Genomic DNA, 13,572 nt, shown 5'->3' on the forward strand with positions numbered 1-13,572 from the left:
AAATAACGGCCGCTGGCGGAGGGAGGAGGGGGGTGAAATCGTTGAAGGGGGAAAGAGGAGAGAAGCCGCCCTGTCTCCCGCGCGCCCACCACCTGCACCATCGTCAGCCAATCAGCAGCCGTCTCAGGGGTCTCGCGCTTGGGGCGACTCGGGCTGCTGGGTGGCTCCCCCGTCCCTCCTCCCGCCGGAGTCCCTCTCGTACCTCCCCCTCCCGCTGGCCTCGCGCGCGCTCGCGCTCGCGCCCGCTCCAGCCTCTTGTGTGTCCTCGCGCCCCCCGCCCGCCCTCCCCGCGCGCAGTGTGCTCCGCTCCCCCCACCCTCCTCCTCCCCTCCCGCCCGCCCCGCGCGCCTCCTCCCCGGGTTCCCCTCCCCCACTGCCACCTCCTCCTCCTCCCGCCCCAGGGTGAGCGCGAGCCACCTCCCTCCCTCCCTCCGCCATGGATCCCAGCAACTGGAGCAGCTTCATCTTCCAGGTAACAACCCCCTCCCCCCGCCCCCACCCCCTTCCCACACCCCCTCCTGCCCGCCCTCCCTCCCGTCCCACCCCCCCTCCGCGCGCCCGGTGCGCGCGCAGCTGTCCCCCTCCCTCCCTCGCGCCCTCCCCCGCCCTCCCCGAGGCGCCGGATGGGCGCGCGCGCGGCGGGGGCCGAGGCTGCTCCCTCGCTCCCCCCACCCCGCCCCGCCAGGCTCCAACCGCCGCCGCCGCCGCCGCCGCCGCCCGGGCCCCCGCCCCCGGCCCCTGGTCCCCGGCCCCGCGGGGCCTCCCGCCCCCACCCAGGGGGCGTCGCCGCCGCCGTCGCCGCGGCGCTCCGCGGCCCGCAAGGCGCCCTCCTTCCCTCCCTCCCGCCGGCCGGGGTGCGCGGGCGGCGGGGCGGCCCGCGGGCCATGCGTTCGGCGCGGCCCAGCCCGGCCGGCCGGGGGCGGCGCCCCGAGCCCGGGCCCCGCGCGGCCCGCGCCCCCGGCCCCCGCTGAGCCCCGGGGGCCCCGCTGTGGCCGAGGCCATGTTCCCCGTGTTCCCTTGCACGCTGCTGGCCCCCCCCTTCCCCGTGCTGGGCCTGGACTCCCGGGGGGTGGGCGGCCTCATGAACTCCTTCCCGCCACCTCAGGGTCACGCCCAGAACCCCCTGCAGGTCGGGGCTGAGCTCCAGTCCCGCTTCTTTGCCTCCCAGGGCTGCGCCCAGAGTCCATTCCAGGTGAGTAGGGGCCGGCCGTGGCTGGCCGGGCCGGGAGGGCGCTAGCCCGCGCCCGCGGCCCACACGGCGCCTTGTCTCTGCAGGCCGCGCCGGCGCCCCCACCCACGCCCCAGGCCCCGGCGGCCGAGCCCCTCCAGGTGGACTTGCTCCCGGTTCTCGCTGCCGCCCAGGAGTCCGCCGCGGCAGCTGCGGCTGCTGCCGCCGCCGCGGCCGCCGTCGCTGCTGCGCCCCCGACCCCAGCCGCCGCCTCCACAGTGGACACAGCGGCCCTGAAGCAGCCGCCGGCGCCCCCTCCGCCACCCCCGCCCGTGTCGGCTCCCACTGCCGAGGCCGCGCCCCCCGCCTCTGCTGCCACCATAGCCGCAGCGGCCGCCACCGCCGTCGTAGCCCCAACCTCGACGGTCGCCGTGGCCCCTGTCGCGTCTGCCTTGGAGAAGAAGACAAAGAGTAAGGGGCCCTACATCTGTGCTCTGTGCGCCAAGGAGTTCAAGAACGGCTACAATCTCCGGAGGCACGAAGCCATCCACACAGGAGCCAAGGCCGGCCGGGTCCCCTCGGGTGCTATGAAGATGCCCACTATGGTGCCCCTGAGCCTCCTGAGTGTGCCCCAGCTGAGCGGGGCCGGCGGGGGAGGGGGAGAGGCTGGTGCCGGCGGCGGCGCGGCCGCAGTGGCAGCCGGTGGCGTGGTGACCACGACCGCCTCGGGAAAGCGCATCCGGAAGAACCACGCCTGCGAGATGTGCGGCAAGGCCTTCCGCGACGTCTACCACCTGAACCGACACAAGCTGTCGCACTCGGACGAGAAGCCCTACCAGTGCCCCGTGTGCCAGCAGCGCTTCAAGCGCAAGGACCGCATGAGCTACCACGTGCGCTCACATGACGGCGCTGTGCACAAGCCCTACAACTGCTCCCACTGTGGCAAGAGCTTCTCCCGGTGTGCACGGGGCCTCGGCCGCCCGCTGGGCCGGTGGGGAGGGAGGGACGGCCGCGGAGGTGGCCAGGCCAAGGCTGGCAGGGAGGGAGGAGGCTCTGAGGATGGGGCAGGGTAGCCCCTCCCTGGGAGGAGGGAGGAAAGCCTCTCCCGGTTTCCAGGGAGTAGGGGGTGGGACTCTGCAGAGGAGGTGGGTCTCGGGGCTGACTGAAAGCTTCGTGTGGGAGGAGGCGGCGGCAGCCGGCTCGAGGGGAGGGATTTCCTGCTCGAGTGGCACCGTGAAGGCCCGGGCTCCGGGAGAAAACGCAGGGGCTCTGGCAAGGCCGTTGGACAGAGTTTGGCAGATTTGGGGCACATCTCCTCAGCCCTAACCCCAACTCCAACGTGTCCCCAGGCCGGATCACCTCAACAGTCACGTCAGACAAGTGCACTCAACAGAACGGCCCTTCAAATGTGAGGTAGGAAGTCCGCCTCCTCCTGTCCTGGTTTTCATGATGTTGATCCTCATTGTAGCTGTCTGAGTTCAGCCTCTCAGACCCCCTTTTTCTCTCTCTTCTTTTTGCCTTTTCACTCCATTTTCTCATCCCTTCTTCTTCAAGGCCTCGTCATCTCACTCCCATTTCCTACAGATCAAAGATCCCCAAGGCTCTGATTCCTTTAACCTCTTGCTCCCCGCTCCCCACTCCCCGAAGCTTTAACTCTCCTGTGACACCCCCCACGCCCCTCCCCCCTCCCCAGAAATGTGAGGCAGCTTTTGCTACGAAGGATCGACTCCGGGCGCACACAGTACGACACGAGGAGAAGGTGCCATGTCATGTGTGTGGCAAGATGCTGAGCTCGGCTTATATTTCGGACCACATGAAGGTGCACAGCCAGGGCCCTCACCATGTCTGTGAGCTCTGCAACAAAGGTACATGTTGAGGACTGCCGAGAGGGCAGGGACCAGGGTGGGCACCAGCCAGAGGTCTTTCCACAGTTGCGGGTTAAGGGTGCTGTAGCCAAGAGCTCGTGGCATCTAGAGCCTTTTGGGAGGTAAACACAGCAGAACTGAGAACAACTGAACATCACTAAATTCTAAGAAGTCACAGCCAGAGGAGAAGGTCTATCAGAAAGATTGAACCTTTTGGGTGTGCATGGGACAACAGGAGTGGGGCACAGCTGCTTTGGGGAAGGGAATAGTCAAGAAAGCCAGTTCCCAAGACTCAGGAGGCTAGGTTTCAGCTGTGCAGCCACAAGTTCTTGTCTCCAGCTCCTGGGGCAAATGGAGTGCCTTGGCAGGGGGTTAGCAAGCAAGCAGCCTGCCCCAGTAGCAGACAAAGCTGCTTTTAAACAGGCTCACATATTCACTGAGTAACTGGGCTGAGACTCTGGGGCACTGGAGGGAGGGGACACAGCCGGCTCTGCTGAGGGTCAACCCTTCAAGGGGCTAGGAATCAGTGTCCTGTCATCCCAGGTAAGATCTCCCAGCTGTGGAGACAGAGCTTTGTAGGTACCAAGGCTGAGAAGCAGACACCACTCAAACCCGGCCCCACCTCAGGGAGGGGCTGTGTCCCCAACCTGCCCCAGCAGAGTAGTTGGCCCCAAGCTACCAAGGATGTGGGAGGAGGACAGGGCCATTTGAGGAGGGTGTCCCCAGCCTAGGAGAACAGCCCCGTCTCTGGGGTCTCCGCCTGGCTGACCCCATCCCCATCCACCCCCCAATAGGCTTCACCACGGCAGCATACCTGCGCATCCACGCGGTGAAGGACCATGGGCTCCAGGCCCCGCGGGCTGACCGCATCCTGTGCAAGCTGTGCAGCGTGCACTGCAAGACCCCTGCCCAGCTGGCCGGCCACATGCAGACCCATCTGGGGGGGGCCGCCCCCCCTGTCCCGGGAGACGCCCCCCAGCCACAGCCCACCTGCTGAGGGGGATCCCTGCACCCACCAGGCAAGGCGTGGGGCATGGCTGGGGGGCGGGATGGGGTATGTGGGTTAAGGGGGCTCAAAGGGCCCAATAGGGGATCTCAGGAAGGCCAGGGATGCCCATCTATCACTCAGCTTAAGGGACAGGGAGGGCCCTTCAGGAGAACTCTGACTAGGGATGCAGGCCAAAGCCTCTGGGAATCACATTAGAATTGAGCAACGGCTGTGTCCCAGGGGAAGTAGTTTGGGAAGGAGTCTGGGGTAAGGGGCAAGGCTCTTGCCATTCAGATTGCGCTGTGATCTCGTGTTTCTCCCGGTGCAGGTACTGGTGAAGTTTGTCCAATGGCAGCAGCAGCAGCGGCGGCAGCGGCAGCAGCAGCGGCAGCGGCAGCAGCAGCAGTGGCAGCCCCTCCCACAGCTGTGGGCTCCCTCTCTGGGGCTGAGGGGGTGCCTGTGAGCTCTCAGCCACTTCCCTCCCAGCCCTGGTGAGCTCCAAGTTGGTGGGGGAGAGGGGAGAGTGGAGGAAAGTCCCTTGGTACAGTCTCCTCTTCCCCCTCTTTTCTCATCGGTTCCTCACTACTTCCCCCACCAACCAAGGAGCCTCCAGAAGAAAAGGAGGAAGAAATGTTTTCTTAGGGGAATTCACTAGGTTTTAACGATTTGTTTCTTCTGCTCCTCTCCTCCTATCAGACCTGACCCCCCACACACACCATTCCCTCGGTTGTGTTGTCCCCTGGACAGTGGGCAGGGGTGGCAGAGGACAGGAGCAGCCACTGCCCTTACTCCCTCTCCTCTCTGTAACCCCGGCCCTGTCCTCCTAGGGATTCATGAGCCTTTTCCTTCAATGGTCCCCTTGGCCTCCTTCAGCACCCCCCCCCTCCACTGTCTGCTGCCCCTCTCTGGGGAGTTGGTGCTTTCTTTTTTTCTTTTTTTCTTTTTTTTTTCCCAGGGGGAGGGAGGAGAGGAAGGAGGGGAATCAAAGACTCTGTCCTAGAGAGAGAAGGAGGTGAGGTGAGATTTGAGACCAGGCAGAAGCAAGGGAGGCAGAGGCTATACCTTCATAACATGGGGTTGTTTGGGGTGAAGCCCTAAACATCCTACTTGAGAATCTGTCAGGGGGAAAAGTCAAGGGGAGCAAATGAAGGAGCCAGGAGGGGCCAGAGGCAGAACAAGAAATGGAATCTTAGGGGGCCCGGGGAAATGTGGGGATCCAGGGACTAGAGGTGCTTCCCGGGGGTTGGGGGAATGCAGCCACAGTGTCTCCCCCTTCCCTCTTCCACCCCAGCTCCAGCCCTGGTCTTTTCTTTTCATCCCTCTTCCCCACGACAGAAGCTCTGGCCCTGGCCATGTCATCGTGTTCCTGTGTCCCCTGCATGTTTCCCACCCTCCGCCCCCTCCTTTTGCGCGGACCCCATTACAATAAATTTTAAATAAAACCTGTCTCTGGCTCTGGGTTGAGTGAATTGCCCTCACCTAGCCCCTTGTCCCTACCACCAAGGAATTTATTCCTGGCATGGTGTCTGTCCCCTCCTTGCTCTAGCTAGTGTAGCTCTGGGGCTCTGGCTCCTCTCTTCTCAGGGGCAGCCCTAGTCGCTGCAGCACAGATGTAGGGTGGGGCTGAGGCTCCAGTGGCTGTGGAGAGCAAGTTCCAGGACTCCCAGGTCTTGGGGAATACCCAACCCCGACAGGCCCAGAATAGCCACTGGAGGTTTGACAAACCCAGCTAGAAACCCAAACAGCTGCTGCTCTCCCCCGTCCACATCCACACCCACAGCTGCTGTGCAGAACCCCCGCCGGATACCTGCACACCCTCAGGCCCTGAACGGTGGTGGCTGACGAAGCGGCTGCAGAAAGGCTGGGGGAGTCTGAGCCCTGGGACTGGGAGCAGTAAGGTGGCGATGAGAAGCTGCACTTGCTCCCCTCATTCTTGGCATGGTCCGCCCTGTGTTTACACCGGCTTGTCTGCCCCAGCCCCTTCCTGCTGCTCCAGGCTGTCCCTGCAGCGGCTGCTTGCCCCTTAGAATTGCCTTTCCTTTTCTTGCTCTGTCCTTTCCAGGGATTGTTTCTTGAGCCTTCCAGTACCCATTTCTGCTGCTGCTTTCTTGGGGCTGGGGAGACCTGTTCTGCAGGGTCCCTTCTCTGAAGCCGCACCCTGCTTCTCTGCAGCCTCCTCGCATTTTGCCCCATCTCCCTCGCCCTCTTTCTGCTTGTACGGGCGCCTTCACGCTGTCCAGCCTGCCTCACTGGTCCTGTCTCTCCACGCAGACCCCTCTCCGTTTTCCCCAACACCCTGTCTCTGCCAGGACCCCCGGTGACCGTTGGCGGGAGGGGCCGGGGACTTAGGAAGGGGGCGCCCCGCAAGGAGGCGCGCGTGGGAAGGGGCAGGGAGGGGGCCCAAGTGGTCCCCGGACTGGTTGCCTGGGTAACGCGTGGCTCCCTTGGGCTGGCCGGGAGGGGCCAGAAGCTTGCAAGGGGCGGGGGCGGCGCGCACGGCGGTGGAACGTAGGGGAGGATCAGAGAGGAGGGGATGAGCAAACCAGAGTGGAGAGGTGGGGAGACCCGCCGCCTCCCTCCTTTGCTCGCTCGCTGACTTGCTCCCTCCCGGGCTGCGGCTGCTGCAGCGGCAGCAGGAGAGGTCCGGAGGACAGCGTCGAGGTGAGACAGGGACCGACTGAGGCTGCGGGTAGGAGTGGACCGACGGCCGACGCCGGGCGGGTTGCACGGGAATGCGGGCGCCTGGCGGACTGGCTGGTGGTGCTGAGCACGCAGCACCATTGGGAGGAGGAGGTGCCGGCACAGCGAGGGCGAGGAAAACCCTGGAAGAGGGGCTGAGAAGGGGCTCGGAAGAGATAACCAGGTCCCCTGGAGAGGGGCGGGGGTGTCCGCACCCCAAATGCGCAGCAAGAAAACCGGCACCGCCTGGGCCCGGGAGGAGGGGAGGATGCGGAGAGGGTGGAATGCGTCCTCTGCCCTGGTCTGCCTGTCTGTCGGAGTGTCTGGGGGTCTGCACAGCTTGTTGATTTGGGGGTGCTGGGCCATCTGCTGGGATCTGAGAGTCTAGCTCTGTTGGGTGGACACAGGAAAGAACCCTGGTCCTGTTTACAAAGGGTTAATCTTCCCTAGGGCTCTCCAAGCTGAAGACTTTATGAGTAGAGCACTTCTCCCCCAGGGATGTCCCACCCAAAGCAAAGGAAACCCCAACTTTTCGTCCTGTCCTCAGAGGCAGCCCAAAGCTGGCCTGAGACAGGAGCCTGGCCCTCTGGGGCCTACAGTTTTTTGAAGCCCCTCTGCCCTCTCCTCACACCAAGTCTATCTCCTCCTCTTCCAGGGTTTGCTGCTGTCTCTATTATTCCATCCTCCCCCCAGGGGCCCTTACCCCTCTCAAGATGGCAGGCAGCAACGCTGAGGTCTCCGAGATGAAGTGGGTTGAGGAGAGTCCTGAGACCCAGGGAGAAGGGCCTGGCCATTCTGAAACTGGAACTAGCCCTCTCCAGGTCCTAGCAGGGGACCCACACCAGCCAGAGGCCCTGGAGCCAGGCTCAGACAACACTGGGACCTCTGTGGACTCAGGGCCTAAGTCTGGGCTGGCTCCAGAAACCACAGAGACCCCGGCTGGGGCCCCAGAAACAGCCCAGGCCACAGATCTCAGTTTAAGCCCAGGAGGGGAATCAAAGGCCAACTGCAACCCCAAAGAAGCATGCCAAGAGCCATCATCCAAGCCAGAAGTGAGTGAAGAGGCCACTGCAGACCAGAGGGCCCAGCTGGAGTCTGCAGCCCTGCCTGAACCAGCCTCAGCGCCTGCTCCCCAGCTAGACCCCCAGCCAGAGCCCCAGCCAGGTTCCCAGCCCACCCCCAAGCCAGCTCCCCAACCAGAGCCCCCTACCCAGGAGGACCCCACCCCTGAGGTCCTGACTGAGAGGGTAGAGGAAAAGCAAGAGAATGGGGCAGTGGTCCCACTGCAGGCTGGTGATGGTGAAGTGGTCCCAGCCCCCCAGCCTCACTTGCCACCATCAACAAAATCCCCCCCAGCCAATGGGGCTCCCCCCCGAGTGCTGCAGCAGCTGGTTGAAGAGGATCGAATAGGAAGGGCTCACAGTGGGCGTCCAGGATCTCCCAGAGGTAGCCTGAGCCGCCACCCCAGCTCCCAGCTGGCGGGGTCTGGAGTGGAGGGGGGTGAAGGCACCCAGAAACCTCGGGACTACATCATCCTTGCCATCTTATCCTGCTTCTGCCCCATGTGGCCTGTCAACATCGTGGCCTTCGCTTATGCCGTCATGGTGAGCCCCATGGGACCCTGGCCCAGGCTTGCTGTGGCTCCCAGCTTCCCACCAGCACTAGGACAGAACCCCAGAAGTAACCATGCCTTCTGTCCCCTCGTTCCCTCTCTGCATGGATTTCACTTCCCCAATTACAGGGTCTTTGCTGGCCTCTCCCTAGAACCTACCCTTTGAGCCACCACTGCCCTGCCCTTTGGGTGGGAGGGATATGGAGACGAAGGTTTCACACAGCCTGGCTGACCTGTGCCTTCCTCCCCCTGCCTCTCCAATGCTCCTTCCTCCTTTAACCACTATCTGTGGGTCTGGCCTCTCTCTTCTGGACGACTTTCACCTGATCCTTGCTCGGCTGGGTTCTCCTGACCCCGGCCATGGTGCCTCCACCCAGTCACGGAACAGCCTGCAGCAGGGAGATGTGGACGGGGCCCAGCGTCTGGGCCGAGTGGCCAAGCTCTTAAGCATCGTGGCGCTGGTTGGGGGGGTCCTCATCATCATCGCCTCCTGCGTCATCAACTTGGGCGGTGAGTGGGGTTTGGGGATAGGCAGGGGAGGAATGGAAGGGTTGACAAGGGCAGCTTTACTAACCCCTGCCCCTGCTCTCTCCTGTCTGTCCTTACCTCTCCTTTGTCTCTCCTTGTCTTGCCCCACCCTCCTCCCCTGTCTCTGTCTGCCCTTCCCTCTCCTCTCCCACAGTGTATAAGTGAGGGGCTCTGCCCTGCATTCCAAGACTTTCCTTCCTGTTGGGAGCTGCCTTGGGCCCATCCCTCTCCTGGGGGGACCCCAATTGATGGCTCTGGCCCCCACCCGTAGGGACCAAGGGAGCCTGAGCAGCCTTGTTTACAGCTTCTTTCCTGCTTCTGCACCCTGCCAGGCTCCTCTGCCAACTGTAGGCCTCCCTTCTCCCTGCACTGTTTCCAACCTTCCTGCACTTCTGCCTGCATCCCCTCTAGCCTCTTGGTCCCCCATCCCTGCACTTCTGGAAACCTCCTTGCACTTCTGGAAACCTCCCTGAACATTTCCCAAACTCTCTGCGCTCCCAGCTTCCCTGCACCTCTCCCGGCCTCTCCCTGCATTCTTCCAGCCTCCTGAATTCTCTGGAACTCAACCCTGGCCTCCTCCTCCCAACTTTCATTGTCTTGGCATCTTTCCCATTCCTTCCTTCATTCCCTTTATCATCTCCCTCTTCCTTCTCCACAGGCCCCGCCCCCTTCATCTCCCCTTAGCATCCTCTTCTCCAGCCTCCTGCCATCGTTTATTCTGCAAAAACTCCAGCACTTAGATCAGGCTGGGTGAGGGGGAGTAGTCTTGGAGGGGGCTTTCTAGCCCTGGGCTCCGACTGTTCTCTGTTGGGACCACCCAGGCCCTGACGCCCCCAGGGTGTCTTGCGGGTTTCAAAGCTGGCAAGCCAGGCCTTGTCTGGGGATTTGTGCCAGGGTGGCCAGTACTGGTTCCTAACGTGCACAGGGGAGAAGTGAGGGGCGCTGCGGTTGACCCTTGCCTGGTCAGCCTTAGTTGACCCTCCCCCACCTGGGCTTTTTAACCCCGGCCACTGACTGAGTTTCTTTCTCCAAGGTGTTGAGGTTAGGGCAATTCATGTGCTTTGTAAGGAAAGAATCCAAAAAAATAGGACCAAAGCTCCCAGCTGCAGGGAGCGAAGGAGGGGCGGGGAGCTCTATAATTATTTTCTAAGATGACGAGGGAGGTTTGTTGCACGCGACAGCCCGCAGAGTAGGCGGGGACCCAGCTACAAGGAGATTCCGAGTTGGCGGGTTGTTTTTTTTTCCTAAAAAAAGGTTGGGGGAAAAAACTAAAATTCTTTTTTAAAAGGATATATCAAACTGATTTCTCCCTTTTTGTATGCCGGATGCTGCATGAGTCTGAAACACCAATAAACGGAGACTGCATGAGACTCGCCTCCGGTCTCAGTCCCTGCGTTCGTCCCGCCAGGCCGGCGGTACTGCCTCTCTTCCGGCAGAACCTTCTGGGTGGTATATACGCATGCGCAGTCCCGGTGGCCATCTTTGCTGTGGGCCGAATCCTGTTATGCCCAAGCGCCTATCTGCGCATGTGCAAGCCTTCCCTCGCTTTCCTCTTCCAAGTAGCTTTGAGTAGAGCGGAGCCTCACGCGCCATTTCTGTGCGCCTGCGTATTGTGACCTACGCAGCCCGAGAGGCGGGTCTTAGCTCCTGGTGCGTACGGCCGCTGGCTTGAAGCGGCCCGGAAGTACGAGGTCTGGGGAGAGGTAGCTGCGTTCAGATGTGGAGACGGGTGATGTGAAGGCGAGAAGAGTGGGACTGCCTCTCCTTCCCCTACTTGGCTCGGAAAGTGGTGTCTGCGGGCCCCGGGAACACCGGAGTACCAGATCTCAATCCTTGGGGCGGGGTCCTTTGAGGGGACTGAGCGCCCCCTCCTGGGGACGGGCTGTCTGGCCTCGGAGACAGCTGTTGGAGCCCTATTGGATACGGAGACATTCCCTAAACCCCTGGGGAGCCTGATTGCTTGTGGGGAGGGACCCGGCTTAGTATTCCAGCATCTCCTGTCATCGCAGGGTCCCTTCCCTAGTGGTCTATGTCCCTTGCTCGGGGTCATGGAGACACTGCGGCCACCACGGCAGCGCCTCTGTCTGAAGAAGGGGAAGTGACCTCCGGTCTCCAGGCTCTGGCGGTGGAGGATACCGGAGGCCCCTCTGCCTCGGCCAATAAGGCCGAGGAAGAGGGGGAAGGAGGCCAGGAGGAGACCGAGCGAGAGGGGTCCGGGGCCGAGGATGTGCAGGGAGAAGTCCCCAGCGCTGGGGGGGAAGAGCATGCCGTGGGAGAATCCGAGGACTGGTGCGTGCCCTGCAGCGATGAGGAGGTGGAGCTGCCCGCCAATGGGCAGTCCTGGATGCCTCCGCCCTCAGAAATCCAGCGGCTCTATGAACTGCTGGCTGCTCATGGAACGCTGGAGCTTCAGGCTGAGATCCTGCCCCGCCGGCCGCCCACGCCCGAGGCCCAAAGTGAAGAGGAGAGATCCGATGAGGAGCCGGAAGCCAAAGAAGAGGAAGAGGAAAAGTGAGGCACACCCTTACACCTTGTCCCTGGGGCTACTCCCCTGATACCAGAAGGAAATGGGGAGGCAAAGAGGTGGGACCCAGTAGCAAGGAGAGGGAAGGGAGGGAAGGGGACCAGGAGACGAAGAGGTGGCAGGCTGGGGAGAAGCACCTGTGGGGGTGTTTGAGAGGGTCACCTTCACCCTTCTCTTTATGTCCACCTGTCCCAGACCACACATGCCCACAGAATTTGACTTTGATGACGAGCCAATGACACCAAAGGACTCCCTGATTGACCGGAGACGTACCCCAGGTACAAACAAAGGGGAAAAGCTGGGGGAGGTGAAGGGCCCTTGCTCCCAGTTACCAAAAAAATGGCTCCCTTAAAGAGGCCTTTGCTTGGCGCCTCACTTGCCACACAATGTTTAGGTGCAGGAGAAAGCATTTACCCAGTGGCACCATCTTTCTGACTCAGATTAACACTCTATCTTCTTTTAGGAGACCATCACAGATAATTCTTTCATGCTTCCCATTTCTTTTATCATATTCTCCCCAGAAATCCAAGTCCTCCTGGTCATTCATTATTAGCTAGATACACATCCCTCTACTAGTATGTAGTTCTCCTATCTGATTCAATTTTCAACCCATATGCCTTCCTAGATTTACCCTTGGAGCCATTCTTTTTTTTTTTTTTTTTTGAGATGGGGTCTTGCTGTGTTGTCCAGGTTGGTCTCAAACTCCTGGGCTCAAGCAGTTCTCCCATCTCAGCCTCCTGAGTAGCTGGGATTGCAGGTGCGTGCTGAGACACCCAGCTAGCCTTGGAGCCATTCTTGATTTCTCTTTCTTTTACTCCAGCATTCATACCAGCAGCAAGTCCCTCACTAGCTCTGCCTCCACATTTCTAAGTTCATCTGTGACTCTCTATTTTTAACACCATACCCGAATTCAAGCCACCATCTCTCTTGCCTGGACAGTTGCAGTAGCTCTTAACTGATCTCCCTGCTTCCTGTCTCAGCAATCAGAATGATCCTTTTAAAACATAAATCATGTCACTTCTCCACTTAAAATCCTCCAAAGGATTCCATTGTTCCGGGGAAGAGCACATCATGGGAGAATCCAAGCCCCTCCTTCCCATCCCTCCACCTCCACAGCTCTCTACACTCTTGTTTTTTACTTATTTATTTTTGTGAGGATGCATGCTATGTTTGAGACCCAGGTTGGTCTCAGACTCTTGGACATTGAATGATCCTCCTGCCTCCCAAAGTGCTGGGATTGCCAGCTTGAGCCACCGTGCCTGGCCTACATTCTTCTTTGATCTGACCTCTCTGTTCCTGCCCTGGGGCCTTTGCACTTGCTCTTTTCAGGTCTTCATATGGCTGGTGCCCCATAATCTAAGACCTTCACTCTTTACTCTGTGACCCAACCCCAAACCTCAGAACCTACAGGACAGAGGCCTGGGAACTTGTATGTTTAACAAATTCCTCATGTGATGAGTAAGATCCAGGGAGGTCTTGTGCACACTGCCTCAATCCCTTCCATATTCCTTACCTTCCCCTTCTCCAGGAAGCTCAGCCCGGAGCCAGAAACGAGAGGCCCGTCTGGACAAGGTCCTTTCAGACATGAAGCGACATAAGAAGCTGGAGGAACAGATCCTTCGTACTGGGAGGGACCTCTTCAGCCTAGACTCAGAGGACCCCAACTCCACCAGCCCCCAACTCCGGTCCTCTGGGAGTAGTCTCTTTCCCCGGCAGCGGAAATACTGACTGCTACTGCTGCCTCTAGGTGTACTGTTTGTACCTGGGCCCTCCTTTCCTAACACAGAATGCTGGGAAACTTGGGAAGAAGAGAGAAACCCCAAGTTCCTGGCACAGCACCACGTGGGAAAGAGGGAGTGTGTGTGTGTGTGTTTTCTGTTGAACTTCTAATCAGAGACCTGGACTGAGTTTTCTGAGTCTAAAATAAAAGATGCAGAGTTATTTTCTCTTAAGAGGAGGGCCTATAACTGGAGCGTAAACAGATTGGCCACAGTTGAGAGGAGAGGCAGATTGTACAGATTGTATTCACCCCGATTGGAAAATCAAAGCCAGATGGGGCAGGGATGAACTCGGCACTTGTCCCCCGCACCCCCATTTCACCCCCTCTGACCCTTACCAGTCGCATTCCAGCTCAGCTGGCTCTGAGGCAGAAACTCTAAGTGGATTGAGCCTTGGTGCCTTCGGCTGCAGCAGAAGCAGCCAGGAGGA

The 13,572-nt window shown here is 60.5% G+C and overlaps 3 protein-coding genes across 8 annotated transcripts; all 3 read left to right on the forward strand.

Moving 5' to 3' along the window:
- The first annotated feature begins 355 nt into the window (after positions 1-355).
- On the forward strand, positions 356-5,475 carry MAZ (MYC associated zinc finger protein). 5 transcript variants are annotated; one of them, XM_075995428.1, is made up of 7 exons: positions 356-472; positions 1,106-1,192; positions 1,276-2,126; positions 2,518-2,581; positions 2,862-3,033; positions 4,350-4,512; positions 5,313-5,475. In XM_075995428.1, the coding sequence occupies exons 1-7, from the start codon at positions 437-439 to the stop codon at positions 5,455-5,457; spliced, it is 1,518 nt and encodes a 505-aa protein (XP_075851543.1). In that variant the 5' UTR covers positions 356-436; the 3' UTR covers positions 5,458-5,475. The 5 variants fall into 5 exon arrangements, with proteins under 5 accessions (XP_075851543.1, XP_012619709.2, XP_012619706.1 ...); XM_012764255.3 differs by having other exon boundaries at positions 361-472; positions 4,350-5,475; XM_012764252.3 differs by lacking the exons at positions 356-472; positions 5,313-5,475 and adding an exon at positions 3,828-4,052 and having other exon boundaries at positions 908-1,192; positions 4,350-4,485.
- A 1,938-nt stretch (positions 5,476-7,413) lies between these two features.
- Positions 7,414-10,303, forward strand: PRRT2 (proline rich transmembrane protein 2). 2 transcript variants are annotated; one of them, XM_012764257.3, is made up of 3 exons: positions 7,414-8,304; positions 8,690-8,822; positions 8,995-10,303. In XM_012764257.3, the coding sequence occupies exons 1-3, from the start codon at positions 7,414-7,416 to the stop codon at positions 9,003-9,005; spliced, it is 1,035 nt and encodes a 344-aa protein (XP_012619711.1). In that variant the 3' UTR covers positions 9,006-10,303. The 2 variants fall into 2 exon arrangements, with proteins under 2 accessions (XP_012619711.1, XP_012619710.1); XM_012764256.3 differs by having other exon boundaries at positions 8,690-9,001.
- Positions 10,304-10,492: 189 nt separating this feature from the next.
- On the forward strand, positions 10,493-13,316 carry PAGR1 (PAXIP1 associated glutamate rich protein 1). Its single transcript, XM_075995429.1, has 3 exons — positions 10,493-11,351; positions 11,560-11,642; positions 12,893-13,316. The coding sequence occupies exons 1-3, from the start codon at positions 10,870-10,872 to the stop codon at positions 13,090-13,092; spliced, it is 765 nt and encodes a 254-aa protein (XP_075851544.1). The 5' UTR covers positions 10,493-10,869; the 3' UTR covers positions 13,093-13,316.
- Positions 13,317-13,572: the final 256 nt, after the last annotated feature.

This window comes from Microcebus murinus, chromosome 19 (assembly GCF_040939455.1).
Source record: "Microcebus murinus isolate Inina chromosome 19, M.murinus_Inina_mat1.0, whole genome shotgun sequence".
NCBI classification, from domain to species: Eukaryota; Metazoa; Chordata; class Mammalia; order Primates; family Cheirogaleidae; genus Microcebus; species Microcebus murinus.